The sequence below is a fragment of the Pantherophis guttatus genome, chromosome 6, assembly GCF_059756535.1.
Source record: "Pantherophis guttatus breed Tessera chromosome 6, ASM5975653v1, whole genome shotgun sequence".
In the NCBI taxonomy this organism is placed as follows: domain Eukaryota; kingdom Metazoa; phylum Chordata; class Lepidosauria; order Squamata; family Colubridae; genus Pantherophis; species Pantherophis guttatus.
The window spans coordinates 42,371,460-42,392,481 of NC_142068.1; the positions used below are offsets into that span (position 1 = coordinate 42,371,460).

At 37.5% G+C, this 21,022-nt stretch overlaps 1 protein-coding gene across 2 annotated transcripts; it reads right to left on the reverse strand.

The window, feature by feature from the left end:
• Nucleotides 1-20,150, reverse strand: KLHL30 (kelch like family member 30). Of its 2 annotated transcripts, none has more exons than XM_034439712.3 (8): nt 20,068-20,150; nt 14,500-15,352; nt 11,647-11,806; nt 8,871-8,957; nt 8,394-8,549; nt 7,401-7,589; nt 4,601-4,746; nt 1-1,618 (listed from the first exon to the last, which is right to left on the reverse strand). In XM_034439712.3, the coding sequence occupies exons 2-8, from the start codon at nt 15,271-15,273 to the stop codon at nt 1,379-1,381; spliced, it is 1,752 nt and encodes a 583-aa protein (XP_034295603.2). In that variant the 5' UTR covers nt 15,274-15,352; nt 20,068-20,150; the 3' UTR covers nt 1-1,378. The 2 variants fall into 2 exon arrangements, with proteins under 2 accessions (XP_034295603.2, XP_034295604.2); XM_034439713.3 differs by lacking the exon at nt 1-1,618 and adding an exon at nt 4,029-4,213.
• Nucleotides 20,151-21,022: the final 872 nt, after the last annotated feature.

Here is a 21,022-nt window from a genome sequence, read left to right on the forward strand (position 1 = left end):
TTGAGTTTGGGTTCATTTTTTATTTATATTTAAAAGAATTCTGAGACTCTTTAGAAGTTCACAATGATATAAGAAATTACAGAGAACTATTTAGATACATTATTAATGGACTATTAATATTAATCAACCATTATTAATGGATTATATATATTAAAACTGTCTAGATTATTTTCCAAGCTGGAAGAACAGAAATACATTTTTAAAGTTACCATTCAAATTGCACAATAATCTTACAAAATTGAATAATCAGTCTGCCTATTGTTCTTTATCATGATCAATAGACTATCAGAATATTTTCCTCACAATTGTTAGTAAAGGTGGTATCTAATTGTAAAAATAATCCAGCTGTGGCAAAAATAAGCTCGTGATTTATATACTATGCTATCACTTCTCAGAAACATGTTTATGCCTAGTAAAAAAAAATCACAGAAACATTACAAAAATTAAGATGTTGAGTACTATCAATATTTTTTTTTCTTCCATTACATTGTTTTTTTATTCTCAAAGACTTCTGGACAAGTCCTTTAAGTTTTCTTGGCAAGGTTTTCCATTGCCTTCTTCTTATGGATAAGAAAATGTAGCTGGACCAAGGTCACCCAGCTGGCTTTGTGGTTAAGGCAGGACTAGAATTCACAGTCTCCCAGTTTCTAGCTGATACCTTAACCTCTACACCAACCTAGCTCTTAATAAATAAATATGAAATCTTAATTCATAAATTACAGTCTACCGTGTGAGATGCAGAACACCTAATCTCTCCAAAGCTTCAGTCAGAGCAACAGAGCTGTGAGACCCCATACCAAACTTTGTGATCATGACTGGATATTTGCACTACTCAGGATAAACCTCCAAGTGGCCTCAACAACTCTCTAAAAGAATGCAAATGAGCAGCTGTCTGCAAGGAATACAAATCCTTCCATTCCCCATTATCCAATCAGAACTGAGGAAGCTTCTTGGATGAGAAGTAAAACTTATTTATTTATTGTTTATTGGTTCAATTTATATGCCGCCCTTCTCTGGAGACTCAGGGCGGCTTACAATGCGTTAAGCAGTAGCCTTCATACCTTTGTATATACCTGCTTAGTAGGGATTTCGGGGCCCCCTCAGCATTGTTCTTTTTTATACAAAGTCAGCTTATTGCCCCCATAATCCGGGTCCTCATTTTACCTACCTCAAAAGGATGGAAGGCTGAGTCAACCTTGAGCCTGGTGAGATTTGAACTTGCAGTAATTGCAGGCAGCTGGTGTTACTTAACAGCACTTTAGTCTGCTGCGCCACCAAGGCTCTTCTTCAAAAGGAAAAAAACAACAAAGTCCAGTTGCCTCCTGAAAAAGCACCTTTGGGACAACCATGACCTGGATGACTGAGAATCTCCATAGACTCATGACTGGAAAGGTTCTCTCCACTTTGAAGTATCCATGAAGATAGAAGAAGATGCATGGTAGAGCCATAAACAGGGAAGTGACCCTTCCCTTGTCCAAACATCCTTGGCACATTCATACATTTCCATCTCTACTTGATAGTCACCATCCATACCTTTCCAGTAGCCACCTGTGACAAAGAGCTTACCACCAAGTGGTACCATTCCACCATTTTCATGCAAAGTATGAAGCTGTTGCACCTGAAAAATATAGATTAGTCATGTTGGGATATTTTAAGAAGATAACTTAATTTACACATAGAGCAGCAATAGATTAAGAAGCAGACAATCATATAGAATTTATATCTAGTTTTTTTTTATTTATTTATATGTCGCCCTTCTCCGGAGACTCAGGGCGGCTTACAAGGTGTTAAGCAATAGCCTTCATACTTTTGTGTATTTTATACAAAGTCAGCTTATTGCCCCCACAAACCGGGTTGCGGAGGGGACACACATTTGTGTGCTGGAATGAAAAAACGGACACTGTCACATGCATTAAAATACACTCCAAAGCCTCATTGACTCTTTATCATTTGCAGGATTACTAAACTGTGAAGGTTAATTATGCAAGAGATGAAAAACTGGATTTAATATATACATAATCTTATTATATTTATATACTTATTTTAAGTGCTTTTAAAATGCCATACAAGGAGTTGGTGCACAAAACTGGAAATGAACTACAGGTAGTCCTCATCTTACAACAGCAATGGAGCCTGCCTGTTTTTATTGAAGGTTCGAGTTGTATGGTAAATGAAACACATAATTAAGAACACCCCCATCCCTGCTTTCCCAAATGCATTTGTTAAATGAATCCACGAGTTGTTAGGTAGAACATAGGGTGACTCAGGGATGGGGAAGACCACAGCTGGCACTAGGGAGGAACGAATTGCAAGGGAAATAAAAGCAGCAACATTTATTCTCCTGGATTATGCGTAAAGCGTAAAGTGTGGTTGGCACTGGGGAGGAATGGATTGTGAAGGGAGCAAAAGCAGCAGAATTTCTTCCCCTCAACTGTGTCATGTGGCCCAACAATGGCCCAGGGCTTCCTGAGCTCTGCATATCTTTGAAAGAACAGTAACTGGAGGTGGGAAGAAGTGTGTGGAACCCAGTGGGGTGGCAAAGCAGGCCCAGTGTCTCTGAGGATCTGGCAGGGCAGGAAGGGAGGGAAATAGGTGGGTGGGTATGCTGCAGTATCTCTGTGGTCGGTCATAAGGCAAATGACCAGGGGGCGCTGCAGGCGGCGTAACTTTGAAAGGGCTCCCTATGTAACTTTGGGGGAGGAGGTGTTGTAACTTCGAACATTTGTTAAATGGTCTGTCGTACCTCGAGGACTATCTGTATTTAAAGATAATATATAACATAACACTGAAAATATAGTAACTGCTTATAACAAATGTTTAAGTAAGTTTAGCAAATTAAAAAATTTCAAAACATGCTAAAATAAACCAGTCTCAACAATAGTTCCTCTAAATGCCTGACAATTAAATCAGTTTTAACCTGGTATCAGAAACACTGCATTTTAAGGTTAAGGACAATGTTCTTGAAATGACTACTCCAGAGTCAAGCCTCTCATCAGTAAATGCATAATGAAACTCTGGAAATAACGGTATTCATAAGAGGACCTTATCAGACCTTCAATGGATTGGTATGAAAAGAGACACTCATCAGATATTTGGCCTGCCAACGTATTTTAATTATAATCATCAGATCATAAGACTTCAAAGTTAATAGTGATTGTAATTATTTCTGTATAAATGTAAGAAGAAAAGATCTGGCTGAATTTGTCAAAATCTCCATGCTCATTTTAAAAATGCAAATCACTCTACATTTATTATTTTATATACAGAACTTCTTTGATGCAGCCTTTTAAAATACTGTAAAAATCTTCTAATGTATTTTTTTAAAAAAAATAAGTACTATGCTCCCTTTAGTATGCCTCTTTCCTTAATGTGTTTTATTGTGTTTTTACAGATTTTTTGGGGGTGGGGTGGGGGGAGAGTGTTTAGTTAGTGTTTATAATATGAAAAGCAAAAGACCCAAATTCTCTCTCAGCAACATAATCCTTTAATATATTACTGCTTGACCCTAGCTTAAAATTAATACATATTATCTAATTCAAAACAGTAGTTAATAATAAATCAAGGTATATATGGTATATGATTAGGTGGAGAAATGTATAAATATATGGTAATATATCTAGATGAATGCTCTCATACTTTGGACCTGATATACATTTATTGATGTATAGCCCTCAAGAGCCACAAAAGTCACTCTATTTCTCTTCCTACCTATCCAGCAAGAATATACAGTATGCTGCTATATTGGGCTGTATTACATAGACTTGCTTTAACTCTTGCCTATCCATCTGAAAAGCAATGAGATGATAACAAGAAATGAGGCTATTCCTAAACAATCCTTTAACAGAATCAAGTAGAAAATTGGTTTGGAGAGGAATTGTTTAATGACAAGTTGTTACAACAACATTTTTAAGGAGCACTGGCAAAAGCGGAACCAATGGGCAGCCAAAATAGACAGTGTTAACTACCGGTACTTATTCATAAATTAAAAGAGATGGGGAATCTGGCAGGGTATCTTCTGCACCTGTCCTGTGCATTGGAGTCATCTGAGCAATGACGCCATGTGAACAGCTGCAGATGGATTTCAGCATGACACTGAAAACCAAACTTCCAACAACATTGCTTATATCTTCACTGAAGCCAAGCAGCCAGCAGAATAGGACCAGGTTATGTTTTTGCTTGAGATACCATCATTCAAAAAACAGATCTTGTTTTTCTGAAACACAAATATCAGTTTATATATTAAAGACCCACAAGATCTGTTTTGCTGACTAGAGATAATTCTACTAAGGCAACTGAATCTCTGCTGTAATTTGGACTGCAACTAGATGTAAAATTCTGGAAGCTGAGTCCTGATTCATTTTGAAAGTGCAAGGCTGAGAAAGGTTTTCATTGTCTTGTCTATAACAATAATTTCTTTTTAGCTGTTAGTATATTATTAGTAGTATTAGTACTAGTTTTATTGAGACCTTAGAAAAATCAGGTAAAATAAACACGTCTGTTCTTTGAAATTCTGTATATGATCGGTGAAGATGTAAGTAATATATACCCAATCCAATAATAATTATATATAAAATAATATAGTTACTCCCGATTTACCCACCTTTTGCCAGATGTTAGCATCCGGATCATACACATAGACTTTCTTTGTATTATCACCAATAAGGTAAATGACTCCATGCAAGGAGGCACAACAAGGAGAAGAGAGGTACTTGGGGAGAAAGGGAGATGCAATTATACTCCAGACATCTATTAAAAAATAATAATAATTTTCATGAAAATCTTCATTATCACTGAATAAAACTCACAATTTAATATACTTTAAAAACTGTTTATTAAAATCATACATTAATATCTGTGGTGGAGTAATTTAGATTGTTTAAGCAAAAAATATCAATAAAAGCTAAAACCTGATAAATTCAGATAATCCTACTTCTATTATTATCATCAAACCAGAAAACAACAAGTAAAATCTCCATACAGGTACATAAAACATAGTTATTGAATGTTCTTGATAATGAAAGAAAAACCATACTAGAAGCGAACTATCTCTTTGGCCTAAATATTAAAACCTTTGTGGGGCTATCAAAATGGATGTGAAACAATCTAACCAAGTGGAAATCATCAGTGCTGAAAGGGGCCTCCCACCCAGTCTCTCATATTCAATGCTCTGGACAGTCACTTGTCTGATATGGTATAGGTTCTCCTGGACCAGAAGACCTTCAAGGTCCCTTCCATATTCTATTCTATTCTATTCTATTCTATTCTATTCTATTCTATTCTATTCTATTCTATTCTATTCTATTCTACTCTACTCTACTCTACTCTACTCTACTCTACTCTACTCTACTCTACTCTACTCTACTCTACTCTACTCTACTCCACTCCACTCCACTCCACTCCACTCCACTCCACTCCACTCCACTCCACTCCACTCCACTCCACTCCACTCCACTCCACTCCACTCCATTCCATTCATCTTTATTTTGGTAATAGTCTTCCTCCTGAATGAGTCCAGAGTAGTGAACATTAATATATGAAACATATACTGTGTAGCCATACACTCACACAAGCAGATTTTGACACCTAATTAACATATTACTAACGCACATACCCTCATACATAGATCCTTTTTCTCATATTGCAATCAGGCTCAGAAAAAAAAATCTAAGCAGGGGATTAATTTTCAAGGAAAATAACATAGCAGGTGAGAAGGTTGCACTTCTCAATGGCAAATGTCTCTGTTAAATTTCATTTTGTTATTTTAAGCACATTTCTCTAACCTGTTCAGATGCTTTCCATTTTTTTCCTGTCTTCTAGTGTCTTAGCTATCTCACATTGTATCAGTTGACAACCATTCCCTCCACTTCATTAATAAACATGCTAAAAAGGCAAGGCCCAGAACTGAATTGAATGGGATCCCATTTAATATCTACCTCTAGTTTGAAGTTCTACTAATGAGCACTTTTTGAATACAGTTTCCAAGCTAGTTAATCCATTTGATAAACATAGTTGTCTCTATCTAGCATTAAATGAGCAGCAAGTGGAAGATGCTGACATTTATTGTAATGCAGGCGCATGTTTCATGATTATCATCTAATGTCTCCTGGACAAACTAACCTTGGGTCACATGGCATAATATTTATTTATTTATTTATTTATTTATTTATTTATTTATTTATTTATTTATTTATTAGTTTGATTTATATGCCGCCCTTCTCCGGAGACTCAGGGCAGCTTACAATGCATTAAGCAATAGCCTTCATACTTTTGTATATACCTGCTTAGAAGGGCTTTTTGGGGGCCCTCTAAGCGGTGTTCTATTTTTATACAAAGTCAGCTTATTGCCTCCACAAACCGGGTCCTCATTTTACCTACTTGAAAGGATGGAAGGCTGAGTCAACCTTGAGCCTGGTGAGAATTGAACTCACAGTAATTGCAGGCAGCTGGCAGCTAAATGCTACTTTTAACAGTAGTTTAGTCTGCTGCGCCTCCAGGCTCCTATAATAATACTTATTATAAGTAGCAAGTTGATGCTAGCCAAGAAAATTCCAAAAAGCCATGACAAACAAATAACTTGAAAGTTTCCTCGTGCTTATGGTGTGGAATTTATGTGTAAGCTAGATAGCTGGATAAAAAAGACTATGAGCAACTGTTACTTTAAACAAACAAATAAACAAATGCTATCTTCAATTAAAAAAGACTATTTCTAGCAGTAAGGTGATATAGAATATGTGGCTGAAGAAATAATACATCATACATTTCTTCTGCCTCAAATCCATACATTTTTGTTTCTTAAATAAATACAAGTAATAGGAACAGACTAGCATTCAACTTGCCAAATTGTCCACAGGTAATTAATTGTAATCAAAGAGAGATTCCCATATATATTTCTGAGTTCTTATCCCACAATTATTTAGCATTTCCATTTAAAGAGATATGATCGGAATGTTTTATGTTGTGTATTACTAAGTGCTGGAATCAAATTTAGCCTCGACCGCAACATGGATCAAAGCACACATCTTTTTATTTACCATACTGTATATGAGAGAAAGTACAGATATTATTTATTCATAAAAGACAAAGCAAAACAATATTTAATGATGTTGTTGTAATGAGAGCACCTGTCCAACTGACTACAGAGATTCTCTGTGTGTGTGTGTGTAAGAGGCATGTCCTACACAGAGAAATCTTGCCCATGATTATGACCAACACATTTGTATGATACTTGGGCAACATATTATTGGAAATGGTGGATTTCCATTCAGTATTAGTTGTGACAAGTTTTATAAGGTGTTAGAATTAGGTCAGAGAATATCTTTAAATGATTATAAAATACAAAAGAACTTGATGCAAAAGCACTGCCAGCTGCTTCCTTAGAAGTATTTTCTATTCCTTCTTACCAATAGCAGGGTTGTAACATTGAAGGGTCAATGTATTGTATTTGATAGCACAAGAACCAATGAGGTACAACTTCCCAAGACATCCAGCTACAGCAAAATTACTGACATACTTCAAGGCAGGACTGACAAAGCACCAGCTGTCATTGTAAGGATCATAGCATTCTACTTCCACAATGTCCATAGTGGTTCCTTTGAAATACATAAAAAGGGGGAGGAAAAGTTGTTACATAAGCTTGCACCAATACAGGCAAAGAGCAAGATACATGCAAGTCATATGAACTTGGCTTACTTAGTTCCACATAGGAATATTTACAGTATATATTTTTCAGTCTTATGATAAAGACTGGTTCTTCTCTTCAAATTACATGCAGCCTCATAAAAAGTTATCTATCCATGGTATGTAAGAGGTCTAAAATAATCTAAGTGCAAATCGTGATGTAAAATAGTTCATATTAACCAAGATTCATCAATGTTAGTGCCTAAATACCTGTGGGAGCCCCAAACTTTTCTCCACCATTTCTAAAAAAAGTGAGCCTGAATTATGGCCATCTTCTCTCACTTTTTCAGGTCTGACAGTTGCTGTATCAAAAAAATTTCTTCATCCTTAGCCTCATCCTCATTCCAGTAGAAAAACAAGTCTAAGTCTATGATGTATAACCACAATGTGACAGAAGTCACCTTATGAAGTGTTAGAATTTTCTAATTTAATATCTAACCAAATGCTGCTGTGACTTTCTCTAGCAACCCACACACACCTCCAAATTGTAGAAAAAAATATTTTTGGAAATTCAACTGTTACATTTTTGTGCAGGTTGGATAATAATTCTATTTCTTTCTCTCGGGCCTCTGCTGACCTATGCCTGTAGAGTAACTTTCTCCAACCATCTGTCTTCCAGAGAAGTATAACTACAAATTCCTTAATCCTAGCCATCAGTTAGGCTGGAAGGTTTCTGCATAATGAGGCTTTCTTTCATTACATATCTCATTTCCTACCACCAATGGCATAGATCTCTCCATTGAGAACAGCACTGGCATGATTTGTTCGGGGCTTCAACATTGGAGCAATGGACTTCCAGACACCCTTCTTAAGGCAGAAGCACCAGGACTGTGTTGTAGACCATGTGTCATTCTGAGATCCTCTGGAGCCACCTAAAACAGAAATAATTATCATAGTCATTGTGAAAGTAATCTGTTATTGTTTTCAGAGTTGACATTTGTTCACTCCTTTTGCTTCTGAATCTTCTGCAAGCCTTCTACAATTTGCAGAACTTAGATAAAATGCATCTGATAAAATCATGGAATATTATTACATTTGCCATTTACTCCCTGACTACGTGATCTATGTGCTGTATTGTAATTATGGTATTTTCTCTATTATTGGTCACGTAAGCAAGTAAATTCTATGGGGAAACAGAAAATGTTTTATAGATTTGGTAGTACCCATAAAGCCAGAAAGTATGCTATACTTACCTGTAATGTAAATGTTGTTGTTTAGAGCAATCATAGAAAAGCCCCATTTATTATAATCTGGAAAATCAGGCAAAGCAATCCATGTTTCTAAAATGGAAAAACCAAATGTATAAATAGCCTGTTAAATTCTTACATTCTCCTAAAGAGTATTGCCTTGCATGATAAAGATGGTTCTGCATAATTTCCATTTTTAGGATATTAGCAGTAATATGTTGAACAAAATTCCAAAATCTGGTTTTCCCTACATAGCTCTACTTTCTCTTTCCATCACTGAGCATGAGACATGTCCTATATGCAACTTTCTATCTTGTATTATATCTTCAATCAGTACCAAAGGTTTAGGGATTAAGTTTCTCCTCATCCCAATGTTTTTTCTTTCCCCAACCTACCTTTAATTCCTAGTTGAGTAGTTGGCTTTTTATAATGAGTGTGCTATAACAAATAGCTGTTTACACAATTCCAATGACATACTTTGTGTCTTCAAATATGCTGGCCTTTCGTGATGTACTAATGTTCTAGTTGTTCTCTCAGCCTGGTGAGTTTGGTGAGCTCAATTGATTAGTTTGTCTGTTGTGGTTTATTCATTACTTGATCATAAATGGAAAGGATATATTTGGACCTCTGATACATGATATTTTGACAGTCGTTGTGATTTATTTTTTAATTAATTTGAATTGTTCTGCTGCTGTTTAGTTTTCATTGTTAATTGCCCAGAGGGCTGCAGTAGTGAAATGGAAGGCATTATACACTGTTTAAACAAATAAGTAAAGCACCACAATGAAAGGTGTAATGGGCAGAAGACAGCACCAATTTCCCCATAAACTTTAAATATAGGTACAAATGGCAATATAATAACAATTTAAGAGTAAGCAAAGACAACACTCAGAAAAATGGGTTTTCATGATGAATTTCAGGACAGGAAGATGCCATTGAGCACATATTTAAACAGAAAAACCGTATAAAGTTAAAGGTAATGTGTTGTCATAACGAGTAACATATCTTTAACTGGTCAGTATTATGTTAACAGAGAGAAAGAGCAGAATTATAATAAGGATCAGAGGATAAAATACAAAGTAAGGTAAAATTATATAAGATTGAGAATTTCTGCTGAATATAGATGAATATGAACCTTAAAAATATCTGATTATGATTATTTTTGATAAAATTAAGAAAGCTGGTCTATGAAAAAAAGAAAGCTCAGAGAGGAACAATAGCTTGAACAACTCAAAGAAAGAGATTATTGGGGATAAATAATAAGTTTAGCCAAGGAGGAAGCAAAGAATGGGTTCCATTTTTGTAAAGTTGTACACGAAGAGGTAAATTGGCAATGTATGAAACATGGGGTACAGTGGAGAGAGAGCTAAAATACACCCTTGGTCTTTGGGTTTGCAGTGGTTTTGTCAATGATATTGAGAAGAATCGGGAAAGAAACCTTGGAAGTAAAACTATACGATTTAGTCTGAGATGAAGAATTGTTTAACTGAATCTATCATATTTCTGCAGTGTGTGTATGTGGGTGTACGTGGGGTGTGTGTGTGTGTGTGTGTGTATGAGTCCTTTTGAGAGGAACATTACTACCACTAATAATAATTGTTTATATAGAAAAATTTAATTTGTGTGTATATAATAAGCATCACCATCTGACAATCCCAATCACATTGCAGCATTACATTCAATCAGTATTTACTGACAATTGTGTAGATAGACTGAATGCTTGGTCCCTTTGCAGAAAGAATTGGCCAAAGATTTCTCTAAAAATAGAAATTTAGCACTGATTTATTAGAACTGTAACATATAATACCCAGATATGTTTTGGCAATAATTATGTATGGACATTATTTGTTTCTACGTTCACAATATTGTCAACATTGCCCTAAAATTACATCATCTTTTCCAGATTACACCAAGGATCCAGAATTTAGACTCCTAACCTCTAAATTAGTTCCTCTTCCAACTTCAGTGAATTTGTAGGCCAGTCTGACAGGTTTCACTGTCAATGTGAGCCTGGGAGGAATGCAGTTGCTTCACAATAATAAACAGCCCAAGAAAACCCAGAACATTACATCATCTGGAAATCTAAGTTGCCTGTAGCAACGTAAGTAATTCTACATTAAACCCCAAAACATGATTGTTTCTGCCCACACTAACATATCTTTTATTGAAAGTAGGCCTGGATAAGTGCTCTTTGATGATTGCTTTGTAGTTATAGACTTATTTTCCCACCTCTCCTTTCACTTACTGAATGAGGCAGAAGATAAAGAAAGGCCTTATAATTGGGCAATCAACATATATAAATAATAGTTAACAAACATGACCTAGCTTTATAGATATTGAGAGGTTTTGCTGCTAATTCCAATGAAATTCCACAAAGGAAAAGAAAACAAAGAACTGTGAACAGAAAAACATGTGGAATGTATTCAACAGAGCAATAGAGAGATCCTAATATTGTAAGCTTTCTGAATGTTCTCATCTCCACTTCCTCCCTGGAAAGATATTCTAGCCATACTATAGCATAAACACGATGATGCCAAAAAGCCAAAATGTATATCCTGCCTTTTCAGCTTTGCGTCACGAACATCCCACCCAGGGTTGCTTGATAGTGAGTTGGATAGCATATAAATTTAATAAATAAATAAATATTTTTCAATTCTACATCACTACTGTTGTTGTTACACTGCAGTGCTCAGTAGCATGAGCTAGGGTAATCTATAAAATGTTCTGGTTTGAAATAAAGCTGATCTGGTGCTGTATATTAAGGAATATTTCTGATACTTACTAGTGTTAGTATTATAAAAAGCAAAATTTCTGGAGAAATGTGGTGGCTCTTCATCTTCATCATTTTCTTCCAAAGCTCTGCCTCCCACAACCACCAGCACCTCTTCTAACTTCTGTGGCAGGGCCTTCAGTCTCTGCTGGACAAAGGGCTTGTTCTCTGCCTTAGAGGAGGGGAAAAAAAGTATCTCACAAAATAAAAAGCTTCTCAGTTGCTTTTTTCCAATATTTTGTACGTTGTACATTTAAAATTGTAGGATGGCATTTGGTAAAGCAAAACTTCCCAATTATTCCTGCAATGACTATGACTATCATTAAGTGTTGTACCTTATGATTCTTAACTAATGTTTCTTTTCTTTTTATGTACACTGAGAGCATATGCACCAAAGATAAATTCCTTGTGTGTCCAATCACACTTGGCCAATAAAGAATTCTAATTCTAATTCTAATTCTAATTCTAATTCTAATGAATCTATATACCGTATATACTCGAGTATAAGCCGAGTTTTTCAGCACATTTTTTGTGCTGAAAAAAGCCCCCCTCGGTTTATACTCGAGTGAGGAAAAATGCCTTTTTTCCTGCAACCCGTTTTGGCTTCCAGGGGCTGCAGGGAGGCTTGCTAAGGCCAAAATGGGGCGTAGGGGGGTGCCTAGCAAGACTCCCTGCAGCCCCCTGGAAGCAAAAACGGGCTGCGGGGGGGGGGGGGGGCTTCAAGGGAGAAAGAAACAAAGAAATCCTCACCATTTAGGAGATCCCCACGTGCACTGAGCTTGAGTTGAGTGCTTATTGTAATAGGCTGGCTGCTAACTATCCTTGCTCAGGCTAAGCTAATCAATAGTGAAGCTCTAAGAATGCTAGATGAGAAGGAGAAAGGGAGGGAGAAAGAAAGAAAGAAAGAAAGAAAAAGAAAGAAAGAAAGAAAGAAAGAAAGAAAGAAAGAAAGAAAGAGAGGGTGGGGAGGGAGGGAAGGGTAAACCATTTTACTCACACTTCATCCTTACTGTTTAGGTAAGTTCACTTAACTTGAGTTTTTGTTTTTGTTTTTTTTAATTTGATTTATATGCCGCCTTTCTCCGGAGACTCAGGGCAGCTTACAATGCATTAAGCAATAGCCTTCATAGTTTGTATATTTTATACAAAGTCAGCTTATTGCCCCCACAAACTGGGTCCTCAATTTACCTACCTTAGAAAGGATGGAAGGCTGAGTCAACCTTGAGCCTGGTAAGATTAGAACTTACAGTAATTGCAGACAGCTGGTGTTAATCACAATGCTATCAGTCTGCTGAGCCACCAGGCCCCAGGAGTTGAGAGCTTATTGTAAGTGCCTGCACTAGCTATCCTTGCTCAGGGTAAGCTACAAAACGTTTCAAAATGTCTGGCTTTTCTTCCTCCTACCAAAGACCTTCTGGGGTTCTTCACAGAAAGGGAGAAAGGAGAAAGGGAGGGAGAAAGAAAGAAAGAGAGAGAGTGAGAAGAAAGAAAGAGACAAAGAAAGAAAGAGAAAAAAAAGAAAAAGGAAGGGAGAGAGAGAATGCAGGTATCTCTTAACAGAGGCTTGAACTTGCCTGAAATTAGATCAAGCCCTACATCACTTAACCCAATGTATCAGATTAAATTGTTATTGAGTTATTTTGGGTATATATACTACATTCTCTTGTGTAATTTAGTTATAGTGTAGTTTACACTATGCACTTGCAGAGCTAGTTTACTGTTTTTCTTTGAAATAAATATTCAAAAGCATTTAACCTACTGATGCCTCAATTAATGTAATTTTATTGGTATCTATTTTTATTTTGAAATTTACCAGTAGCTGCTGCATTTCCCACCCTAGGCTTATACTCAAATCAATAAGTTTTCCCAGTTTTGTGGTAAAATTAGGTGCCTCGGTTTATATTCGGGTCGGCTTATACTCGAGTATATATGGTACTTTCTAGCTCAAGCAAAGCAGGAAATTCAGCCTACCCTTAATGTGCATGAACAATCCATTGATTTCTTCCCATATGCCTTCCCACTTATTTTACAATTTGAACACAGTTGGATCGCATATTATTTTTTTCTTAAGAAAAGAGAAAGAAAAAAATAGAATTGTGCATTTTTAAAATGCCTTTCTCTGATATCTCAATCAGGTAGCGTTATAGGGCACATATCCCTCTATTACAATTCAATTACACTTGGTAAACGGGGAATAATCATTCATCTACAGTTGATCATTTCAATGGGACTTTTTAAAATCTACTTTCCTTGTCCCCCAGGTTGCTTTCTGTGCTGCAGAGAGATCCTAATTATGATGATAATAACAATTCTAACATTTTGAAATTTATTCTGAAGAATACTTTGATTAGTAAAAAAACAATGCAAGTGTAAACATGATGATGTTGATTCAATCCAGTGAGGACTTCACTGTCTACTATTCTGGACATGATACCAAGAAAACAAATGGAGTGGGATTTATTGTAAGGAAGTTTAAACCTGTTGATTAATATGTAAACTAAATAGTGCATTTTACCCGATACTGTACAATCAGCCACAGCTGGCCTCTATCTGCCAGCCCAGCCACAATTGAACAAGCCCAGAGGTTTTTCTAGGTAGCAAGTCTTTCTTGGTTTCTGAATCCTTAATGTTCCTAACCAGCCCAGGATGAGCTATTAAAAAGAAATGCCACCTTTTTTCCTAGGACAAGAATATGAGTCTTCACCAGTTTAACCAAATTTTAGATAAAAGCTGGGTGATTTTGTAAGTTCAGATTTATATAGCAGGAAAACCAATCACTGGTCCAGAAATTCTGTTGTTTACCTTCTAGCCTTCAAACTGAACTAGAATTGGGTCAAAAAATACATAATACCTCCAAATACTGACCGTGCTCCGATGTCTAGCAATGATAGCCTTGCTAGCTTCTGATTCCAGAATCAGTGGTTCAGATGACAACATGTTTTGCAGATACTGATCCGGTAATGAAACCAAATGCACTAGGTCAAGAAGCTCTGGAAGGTGCACCACTCTGGCCAACTTTTCATACTTGATCCACCTGAACACAGCTTCAACTAGGCTCTGTTCTTTTTGTACTTGCAGTAGGTGGTTCGACAGATAAATAATTAGCCTCTCTTTCGATAGTTGAAGAAACTCTTCCTGTTGAGATACAAGTTCAAAATTTTCTTGCAAAAATGACCATGCCTCAGATGAAATCTCCGAACAGCCATGCATTTCTCCAAACTCACAAATGCCTAAACAGTTGGTTGCATCCATCTGCTGTCTCAAGTACCGACTGCAAACTTTCTGGATGATGGGGAAGTGGAGTTGGCTGGATGTCCTAATCAAGGCTTCCACGTTCCCCTGATTGATGGTCACTTTTCCTGTGTAAGCAAAATTAAGCAAAGACTCCATAGTGATAGGATCTACTTCTTTGATCTCTACACGCGCTGAAAAGCTTTCCATAAAGTCACCAGCAAACATAGCATTGAAGTACTGACTACAGAGGGCCAGGATACTGCGGTGGCAAGGGAATTCATGTTCCCCAACAATCAAAGTGACATCCGAGAGTTTGGGGTTGGAACGTAGGGTCTGTAGTCCTTCCAGAATAGATTGAGAATGGGATGGAAGGCAAAAATCGAAGTCGTCAATGTTCCTCACCATGGTAATATTCTGCAAAAGGTTCTAATTCTGTACTTGGAAATTATTTTGATGCTCCCAATAGAAAATAATTTTCCCAGTCCTGTTCACAGGATAAAAGGAACAAAATCAACATGATTTCCGCATCAATGGGCCTTTTTAAATAATTCCATGTTTACAGCATGCAATCCAATTTTTTTTATTTACATCATTTGAACTCTGAAATATACAGATAAAATCTAACATGCTACACATATATCTATATATTCCTTTAAACTAACAAATAAACAAAGAAAATCAATTAGTGTTCATTGTGATTATCCTGATCTTACAAGTAGAATAAATCTGTATGAGTGTAGAACATTAAATACAGGTGATGTTTCCCCATTACTGTCAGGATCAGAGCTCTGCCAGGCTGTATATAAGAAGAAATATTGTAGAGGCTTGTTGATCTCAGAGATACACTGTTAGTAATCCATGGAACAGCTTCACCATTAATTTACCTCATACACGCGTACACATACAAACAAGCTGCAATAACAAGCCAAAAATAAGCAGACATTCAATATTAAGAACTGAAAAGGAACAAGGTATAAAAACAGTTGTTGATTATTCTGGGTCTACTGCTGAGATTTCTGTCAGAATTGCAATAACATCAAATAAGGAAAGAGAAATCAGAGGACCTGAAGCTAAAGACAGATTGATTATTCAGTAAAATTAGAACCAATAAGGATGTGTCTTTTGACAGAAAAGATTGCTTGTGGAATCCCTTAGAAGGTCATTATTGCACTACCATTAAGAGATCCTCTAGAAGGTCCTCTGGAAGAATAACATACAGGATGAAGTTTCAATCCCACACCAGATGACATTTCTCTGCTCCCTAATTATTAACAGTCATTTCTTGGAATGTTGCTGGTTTGTTTGTTTTTTTTAATTTGATTTATATGCCGCCCTTCTCCGGAGACTCAGGGCGGCTTACAGTGCGTTAAGCAATAGCCTTCATACTTTTGTATATTTTTATACAAAATCAGCTTATTGCCCCCACAAACTGGGTCCTCAATTTACCTACCTTAGAAAGGATGGAAGGCTGCGTCAACTTGAGCCTGGCAAGATTCAAACTTACTTTTAATTGCAGACAGCTGATGTTAAATTACAGTGCTTAGTCTGCAGAGCTATCTGGTTGAAAGCAAAGCTTAATGATCTCACTTTTATTAAGTATATTATGAAATATGAAATTATCTTTTCACAGGCAACTTGGCTTGCCAGTTAGCCAATGCTTGATAGTTATAAATCTTTTCAGTAGGGGCAGTTCCTAGAACAGGATGAGGAAAACTTTGCAGTGATCTAACCTTATTAATTTCTAGTGTTTAAAATTTGAAATCAGCAACCTGACAGAAATAGTTACTCGGGAATTTTAATTTTGCACTGCCTGACAAACTGCCTTATGAACTAAACCCTGTAACTGTAGGAGAAGATTTCTGCTCTATGTAGATTAAGTTGTTTTTGCAATAGGAAAAACTCCTAAATCTGAATCAGTTCATCAAATGTATATAGATAACTAATAGTTTTAAGTAGTAATTCCAATAGAAAAGAATATAAGCAGTTCAGGATTAAATAGAGAAAGTGGAATGGGTTGGGCAGGGACTGCTTGGGACTGTTCGAGAGTGTGCAAAAAATGCTGTGCAGGTCAGGGATGCAGTAGTGGGTTCCTCTTACCTTTGCTACCGGTTCAGAACCAGGAGCGCACGCATGTTCATGCTTGCTTCACTCACGCACGGCACTTCTGCACATGCACAGAACCTTCTGTGCATGCACAGAGTATCTATGATGATGTCCGGGCAGGTGGACGGAGCCTCCTGCCACCGCCACTACTGGTTCACAGGAACCGATATGAACCAGTAGAAATCCACCACTACAGGGATGGCATGTGTGGGAAGGTGGAACAGGTCAGGAAGGATGTGGGGGAGTTGGGGAAGGCATGTGGGAGAGATGTGGGTTGGGAAAGGCAATTTGGGTTGGACAAGAGATGCCACATGGGTCATGGAAGGAGCGCAGGGACAGCATGGGTCAAGAAGGGTGCATGGGGATATGGAAGAAGGGTGCATGGGGGGCTTAGATCAGGTCAGAGAGGATGCATGGTAGATGAGCAAAAGGTGCTATGTGGGTCAAGAAAGGCATGGGGGGAAACATACATTGGGGAAGGTGCCTGGGTGGGGCGGCACATGTTGGGGAGAATGAACGATGTGGCATGGGCTAGGAAGGGTGCATGAGGGTTCTTTCATCTTCCTCCCTCCCTCTCTCCCTTCCCTTTCCAGCAGGCAGGTGAATGGCTGGTGCTGAGTGGGGGACAAGAGAGGGGTTGGGACACTAGTTGGGAAACTGTCGTGGAAAATTGAAAAAGAAATCAGGTGATGCAACAGTAGCACAACAGTAGCACAACCAGTAGCATTGAAGCAGTCATAAGTTTCCAAATGTCATTCCCTCAGGAGTCATGATTCCCAGATTCTGGACACCTTCTGTAAGTAAGCTCATTTGAGGTACCTTGGTTCAAAAATGGTTGCCCTGTGATGCACTGTTACGCCCCATTAAAGGTCATGACCAGAATTTTAGTAATATACAGATGAGGCCACTACTTTACTTCAGTTATTTCCTATTCTCATATCTTCCCAGCCCCAAAGATTAGGAACCAGATATTTCAATCAAAACTCTAGTTTGATTTAAGAGGCATATTTTAGTTCTCTTGAGATTGTTTGCCATTTATTGCTAGGATGAAGATTTAGTAATCTATAGTGATTAAACTCAGTGACACAGTGACTCACAAAATTGAGCAGACCAAGATTCTCAAATATCTTGGAGTTGTTTTTCAGGTCTCTGGTAGGAGAAATGTTCACCATGACTATGTAACTCAGAATGTCTTGGCAACTGGAACTTTCTAATGTTGGAAGAAATGTCCATCTGCGTTCAGTTCCAAGTAGGGAGAAAGACACTGGAAACATGGAAGCTATTTGGAAAGATGGTTTAATTGTGGACAGAACCACATGGTTTGAGATCCTGGGCAATTGAGCACATGGGTGAGACAGAAGGAGAGAGATTTATACCCTGTCTTGGGCTTTGAACTTGCTTCCTGTTCCTGTGAAAGAAATGTATTCTGATTGGTTGTCAGACACCCATGGGGCAGGGACGGGTTTCAAAACCCGTCGCTACTGGTTCACTCATGGGCATGCACGCACACAGAAGCAGCCGCATGCGCAGAAGCGTTGGGGTGGGTGGGCGGAGCCTTCCCCCGCCTCCATTACCAGTTTGCCCGATCTGGGGCGAACCGGTAGCAACCCACTACTGCCATGGGGCCATGCAGGGGTAACTTTGTAGGTTGTCTTGAGTCCCAGGCTTTGTTGAATCTTGCTGGGTGATGTAATGAAGGGGCTTTGGGCAATTCCTATTATGGCTTAATGGCTTTGTCCTGGTTTGGAGCTTGAGTGAGGGCTAATCCTATCACCCTGGAGCTGAAGATCTTTTGTCTTGTAGATAAGATGGCCCAGTTTTTTGTCTTGTAGATTAGCTGGCATCAAAATATCTGCTGGGGCTGAGTTTCTGTGTCCCTTAAGATTTCTATTTCTCTTTTAGGGGAAATATTCTGCCTTTTTAATATTTCCTAGAATATTTCATTTTTCTAGGAGAAGGCTGGGTGCTAACTTTCTACACTAGTAAGGGGTGCCTTACTCATTCTTGCTAATTTACAGTTACTGTTTGCCAAAGCGTGTTCTCAGCTCTCATACGGTGTTCAGCTAGAGCCCTCTACTAACTACTCAAAAGTAGTAATTATACATTTCTATGAAGTATCTTTTGAGTTCTTTACGTACTGGTTAAGGTTAAAAGTTAAAATTAAAGTTAAAATTTCTGCCCATAGATTGATTACTTAGGCAGATAATTTCAGTGCTAAGATAGAGGGCTTATGTATTTGAATTCTATGGGTTCTCCAAGGAAGCTTTTCTGTTCTCAGGCTATGTCCAAGTCAAAAGGTGCTAACATAGCAAATGCTGGACACAGATAAGTTAGTGACAACTTTCCACTCCTCATGAGATTATTAGATTTCTTACAGTCACCCCACTCAGAAAGACTCTGGGTGGCTTACAACATTTGCTAAAAACAGTCACACACATACACCAGGAGCTCTACCAACACCTTAACTCCAGGTCTGGGATTTCATATTTCTATCTCAGCCTTCTATACCAGTGATTCTTAACTTGTTTGAGCCAATTGCCTCTCTTTTCCCAGTCTCAAATAATATTATCTCCACAAAATAAGTCCCAAATTGGATTCTTCACTCACAATTACAAATTGCTCCATTATCCTCAGGATATATATCCAAATTACCCCCTTGGGTAATTACCCTCAAGTTTGAAAACTAATGTTTTATACAGCCTGCTGCATAGGAAAGTCACATATTTTATCCCATTTTATTTTGTTTTGCTAAACTAATCTATCATAAAATTTAAGATCATACAACATTAAAGAATCAAAACAATCCAAAAATTAATATATATCAATAAAAGGATGTGCCAAGAAAGATTTAGAAATTATATTGTAATTGTAAATAAATAGTGTAAATAAAACAGCTTTTTTGTTAGGAATGAGAGAGTGAATAGTCCAAGGTCAGTCCGCTGGCTTTTTGCCTAAGGCATAACTAGAGTTCCTGCTCTCCTGGGTTTTAGCCTGGTATCTTAACTCTTACAACTACTTTGGCTCTCTTGTTAATAGTTAATATTACCTATCCATTTTTTTGAAAAGAATCCTCACCCACCAACTTCCAGAGCTTACCTTATTAACTTCTTTTACACGCAGGCAATGTCTGATCTGGGAGAATGCTGGGAAGAGAGCTTGCCTTGACCCTTGGCAGTGGCAGTTATTAGGCTGGGTTTTTTTTCAGCAGTTGCAGATTATGTATTTTTAGATTGGTTCTTACAACCGACATAGAGGAGGGAGGCCAAATGCTTTGACAGTTATTCTCTCCAGATCACCTGCTCTTAAAGCAACACCCAAATAAGAAAGTAGGATGAGAATTTAGAGGGAAGGTATGCAGTTCCTGGAAGCAGATTTGAGGTTATTTCAATCAAGTCTGAAATTTGATTTCAATTTGATTAGGGTTCATTTATTAGATTTTAGCATCTCCTCAAAACCTGATGATATTTATGGGCAAGTCTGTTCAATAAACATGAACTCTGTGTGTACACATACACACACACATGTGGGCATATACATGTGCACAGAGAGAGAGAGAGAGAGAGAGAGAGAGAGAGAGAGAGAGAGTGGCCCTGTTCTTTCCCATAAGAACTTTAGTTAGGGTTTAACCTATCCCAATTTTCTGCATTTTCAATAATCACCCCAGCTGGGTTTACACCACATGCTAGGCTAAAATGTGCTGGTTGGTTTGTACTTCATGTGTTTTATGAATACAACCGCTGAGTTTTACACAGTATCCTCTGATCAAAATCTTATGACTAGATTTGATTTTTGCATTGGCTGGTTCACTAAATCCAGGGTAGTTCTAGCTTTGAGGAAGGTCTGGTCCAAATACTGTTTTCAGGGATTTTTCTTCTCTTAGAAGACTTTACAGGGGACAGGTTTTCTGAAAGAAAACAACAATGAAAAAGGCTGGGCCTAATGTATAATTTGGTTTCCTATAATTCTCCTGATGTAGCATTGTCATAAGACAATGTTGTCCCCTCAAAAGGCAGTTGTGGAGCTAAATGGAAAAGTTTACCAAAAAAGAAAA

Coding starts and splice junctions, on each gene's coding strand:
- KLHL30 (XM_034439712.3), bottom strand. CDS start 15,273: ATGGTGAGGAACATTGACGACTTCGATTTTTGCCTTCCATCCCATTCT. Junction 8,550..8,870: donor CAACAACATTTACATTACAG/GTAAGTATAGCA, acceptor TTTCTGTTTTAG/GTGGCTCCAGAGGATCTCAG. Junction 1,619..4,600: donor ATGCTAACATCTGGCAAAAG/GTGGGTAAATCG, acceptor TATATTTTTCAG/GTGCAACAGCTTCATACTTT.